This window comes from Olea europaea, unplaced genomic scaffold, assembly GCF_002742605.1.
Source record: "Olea europaea var. sylvestris unplaced genomic scaffold, O_europaea_v1 scaffold1806, whole genome shotgun sequence".
NCBI lineage: Eukaryota > Viridiplantae > Streptophyta > Magnoliopsida > Lamiales > Oleaceae > Olea > Olea europaea.
The window spans coordinates 100,647-105,845 of NW_019235808.1; the positions used below are offsets into that span (position 1 = coordinate 100,647).

General features: G+C 32.3%; 1 protein-coding gene across 1 annotated transcript in view; it reads left to right on the forward strand.

The window, feature by feature from the left end:
* The first annotated feature begins 2,107 nt into the window (after positions 1-2,107).
* The window catches only part of LOC111378370 (U-box domain-containing protein 6-like), a 5,596-nt gene continuing 2,504 nt past the window's right edge, over positions 2,108-5,199 (forward strand). The window contains exons 1-5 of the mRNA XM_023001561.1: positions 2,108-2,334; positions 2,651-2,746; positions 3,057-3,242; positions 3,663-3,770; positions 4,308-5,192. Of these exons, the coding sequence (XP_022857329.1) occupies positions 2,696-2,746; positions 3,057-3,242; positions 3,663-3,770; positions 4,308-5,192 (1,230 nt within the window). The 5' untranslated portion in view covers positions 2,108-2,334; positions 2,651-2,695. The remainder of the gene's footprint in view (positions 2,335-2,650; positions 2,747-3,056; positions 3,243-3,662; positions 3,771-4,307; positions 5,193-5,199) is intronic.

Sequence of the window (5,199 nt, forward strand, 5' to 3'; positions counted from 1 at the left end):
CAAACAAAACTGGATTTCTCCACCCTCCCCTTTTACCACTTGGAGATGTGCCCTGGGGGCGACAATTAGATACATGGGAGGAAGGCTCACGCTAAATAAAAAAATCGTGGGTCCCCCCTCCTGTGAGTACATTATCAATCGGGATTATCAACCCCCGGTTGTACAAGAAGAATAATTGTTACTTTTAATAAAGCAGATAATTTTTTTAGCGTTTAACCTTTTAGATGGCGCTCTTCAACATAATTTCGGTAATTTAGAAGCTGAATTAAGAGCTATTTGCATGTGATTGGAAATGTGTTTCAAGAGAGGGTTTAATAATATTTGGTTATAAGTAACTTTCATGATAACTTTACGAATTTTGGAGGAATAAGACATGGGTCATTGAGTTTAGAGTATACGGCTAAGGGAATTCACATTCTGAAAGGTCACAAACATCCAAGGGAAAGGTGACAAGGCGGTCAATTACTTTGCAAAATTGTCGATAAGATTATCGAGATGACATTTATTTTTTAACTTATTGATCAATGATGATTATTAATTATTCAAACATTTAATAAGTACAAATTTTTTCTACAGAATTTGTACAAAAAATAGTTGTCTTTCTGTAATTGGCTGTTGGCAAAAATAATTTTTGACAACAACAAACCAGAGAAATACATTGTTTTTGCCAACAGCCAATTATAAGAAGACAACTGTTTTTTGTACAAATTTTGTAGAAAAAATCTGTGCTTATAAATTTTTGGATGATTATTAACAAATCAGAGGAAGACAACTGTCTTCCTGTAATAATCTATTTATAAAAAAAAATCTATACTCGCAAATTAATTGTTAATTATTATGTACTCCATTTGCTCTGTAAAAATAGATACATATGAAAAATATATAATTAATATAGTTGGAATGTAAATTTTATCTATATTTTTCCTAATATACCTCTATATTAAATAATGATTTATATAAGAGTACTCCGTATTTATTGATAACTAGATACATGTTACATTAAATAGGGGCATATTTGAAAATTAAAAATCAATTATATTTTCAACAAGAAAAGTGACATATAATTTTGAGACAAACTAAAAATGAGTACTTTATGAAATGAAGGGAATATTTTTTTTATTTTATTTAGGGTGGTTATATTGGCACCACAATTTTTATTAGTTACACTATATTTTAATTGCAGTTTATCTCGTCCTTGATGATAATTTATATCAAAATATTTTATTTTCATGCTTTGAAATGAGGGAAAATATTTTTTGTACTTTTTATTTTTTTATTTTTTAAAACATGATGAAAAATAAGTTATTTTATGTCATTTCAATGAACTTTTTGAAAATAAATTATTATCTATTATTTAATGAAAAATTTGAAGATAAGAATGTAAGTAAAAATCGTTAGGAAAGTAAATGTTATAATGAATAAAGATTAAGAATTGCAAATATAATTAAAATGTGGTGTAAAAAATAAAAATTATTGTTTGAATATAATTACCCTTTCATTTATTCTAATTTTTTATGAAAGTTTTTCTTTCCCCCCTTCATAATTCGTAGACAAAAAAAATAAAAATTGAGCTAACGCAAAAACATAAATTGATAGCAGCAGCTCTTAATTTACAATTTTCACTTTTGACTTTTAACATTCAAAAACTACGGTTTAAAACCGACAAATTAGGAGTTGGGGGAGACAATATCGATTTAAAATGTCAATAATGCTATAGGGATGTTGACAGGTGCTGGTTATTTTTTATTATTTTTAAGCTGTCAAATGATGTTACGTTGCATGTTCCTCTGTTTTTAATCCTATCACTGAACTTGTTTATGTAGCATGATTATTTTTAACCTATGTTTGATCCTTATTTTTTCGAAAATTTATTTTTCCAAAACTCATTTTCTACTGTATAGGAATAAAATAATTTTACAAGTAAATTTAAAATATTTTCTACTTTTTTGTCATATATTTTCTAAGAAAACACTATTTTAAAATACATTTTGACCAAAAAGATCAAATAAGGGCTTAATTTAAATCCCTAGATTAAATCAATTATTTAAAATTAACCCCTCAAGTTCTTGCCTCAATTATTATATTTCCACTTCAATAAAATATTATTTCAAATATTCCCTTACTTTTTACAACGCCCCTCTTCTCCTCTCTTCTCCTCTCCTGTCTAGTCCCTCACTTCTCTCCAACTCTCTCTTAATTCTGTTGAATCAGAACAACATTAGGGGAATCATATGAGAAGAAATTGATGAATTGGAACTGTAATGTAATGGTCTTTCTGAATTTTGGTTTTGGGTGACGTTATTCATGAAGCCTCCTTCAACAGAGTTTGTTTCTGTAAGTTGGAATATTAATCAGTTAGCTGAAATCTTTTTATTGCATATGATTGTGTTTTTGTTGAAAATTTAGCACCTTACCACCTGTCATTTAATTGGCAAACTATAATTTTTTTTTTTTTTTATATTCTGATTTGAAAAAACTCCTACTTTTAAGCTCTATAAATGGCGTTGATGATGGATTATTTTTTATTTAAATTCGTTCCACTTGTTAAATATGTGGCGACAACAATAGCGATTGTAGCTAATATGATTAGATAGTAAATTGCTTGTGCTTTTTGTTTGTAGCGAAATTTTTAACATTTTCCATTTTCCAGGTTTATATAAAGTAGTGCTGTTGCTCTCCACGTCGATCAAAAATCATGGACATCTCCAAGGTTGAAGATCATTTGATCTCAATTGGCGAGCCCAAGGTGTGGGGACGGAAATGCCCGTGTTTATTCCACGGGTTTTGTTTTCTAAATGTATTTGATGTTTGAATTTGACTAATTGGTATAATTGTAACGTATTGTAATTTGTATGAAGTTTATTTTCTAATTCAACATCAAACTCAATGACAATTGAATCACGGGTCTCAATTTTACCAATTACTTTTGCATGTGCATGATTTTGTGAGTTGTTTTGCATCATTGTAATGGAACGTATTACTAGTAAGTTTGGTGAGTTTCTTATAGTATATTTTAGATTGTGAAGTGACTGACAGAGATGTGGTTCTTGGTGCAGATGCATGGTGAAATGTGTAAGAGCCTATGTTCTATATATGCCAAACTGTTGGCAATATTACCTGACCTAGAAGCAGCTCGGCCTAGAAGCACATCAGGTATTCAGTCACTATGTGCTTTGCACATAGCACTCGAGAAGGCCAAGAATCTTCTTCAACACTGTGCAGAATGCAGTAAACTTTACTTGGTGTGACTGCTCTTTCTTTTTTCATGTTTCTCTGTGCATTTGGGGAAAATGACTCTCATTAGGGATTGCTGCAATCTCCAAATACCCTTTATCAATTAAAATTTACTTGAGTCATCATAATGTACCATGTCTTTAAAAGGGTTTTTCATCTTCTTAATGTGGCTTGAACAATTAAAGCCTATTCCAGGATATAAACTTTCATATGTAGAAGTTTGTCTCTAACCTATATGTGTGTGTAATCATATATGGATATAAAAAGTTCACTTGATTGTGCCTATGTGTATGGAAAGTAGTTAATAGTTGAGGGCTTCTGCATTTGAGATTTGATGCATTTTTGAAGCATACACTTAATTTCCTCCTATTTTTCTCTCTCTTTCACTTCCATTCATATATATGTTTAATGTACATGATTGTTGTCAGGCTATAACTGGAGATTCTATTGTTTTGAAATTTGAGAAAGCAAGATGTGTCCTTGAAGATAGTCTAAGGCTCGTCGAAGATATCGTTCCACAAGTTATTGGTTCTCAGGTATTACCCGTTTGGCCACTACAGTCTCCTGTTGGATCTCTTCATCTATGAAATTTTTATTAGTAATTGCAGTCTTGATGAGAATGGTATTTAACTTTATTTTAATTATTTATTTATTTATTTTGTGTGTTTTCAGTTTTTGGCTACAAAATTTCTTTAATTTCATTTCTTTCTCTAGAGGTAAAAGTCCCATAACTTCGGAATGAACTGTAGTATACCCTTGTGTTGTTGAGATGGAAAACTCATATTTGACAATAGCAGAAGATAAATGTAATGGACCTGCCAGTAGTGGTAGGGAACCAATTTCATCTTTAATAATTAATTGAAGAGATAAACGGTTAAAACATACTCCATTCTTGCTGCTGTTTAAAGAATACTTGTCGACACTTCATGGTGTATTTCGGCCAGAAATTAAAGTTAATGTGATAAAGCTTTTGCTCTGTTCTCAAATTTTGTTCATTATCAACAAATTTATTGAAATAAATGCTATGTTGTTTGAGAATTATTCCGAGACTAATTATGCTTCTCTTGCTTCAGATTAAGGAAATTTTGGATGAACTTCAGGGGATTGTGTTCTCACTTGATCCGACTGTAAAGCAAACTGGTGATGAGATCATTGCATTGCTCCGACAAGGGAGAAACTTCAACAGCAATGGCAGTGACAACAATGAACTTGATTCTTTTCACCAGGCTGCTTCTAAACTTTGTATTACCTCTTCAAGAGCAGCACTTAGAGAGAGAAGGGCTTTAAAGAAACTCATAGAAAGAGCCCGGGCTGAGGAAGACAAAAGGAAGGAGTCAATCATTGCTTATCTTCTGTATCTTATGAGAAAGTACTCAAAGTTGTTCAGAACTGAGTTCTCAGATGACAATGACTTACAGGGTTCAACACCTTGTTCACCCACTATCCAAGGATCTTTCAATGATGGTGGCAACCTTGCACGCAATGGAATTACTTTTGAAAGGCAACTTTTGAAACTTAGTTCATTCAATTTTAAATCGAACTTCAGGAGATCAGAGCAGATGCATGTCCCCCCTGAAGAGTTAAGGTGTCCAATATCATTGCAACTTATGTATGATCCGGTGATTATTGCTTCTGGGCAAACATACGAAAGGGTCTGTATAGAGAAATGGTTCAGCGATGGGCACAATACTTGTCCAAAAAGTGAACAGCAGCTCCCGCACCTTTCTTCGACTCCCAATTACTGTGTTAAGGGTTTGGTGGCTAGCTGGTGTGAACAGAATGGAATTCCCGTTGCAGATGGCCCACCACAGTCACTTGATCTCAAGATTCTCAACTATTGGAGGTTAGCATTGTCTGAAAGTGATTATGCCAATTCAAAGCCGTTGGGAAGTGTTGGGTTGTGCAATAGCAAGGGTGTTAAGGTGGTACCTCTGAATGATAGTGCTATTATTGAGGAGGTCGAAA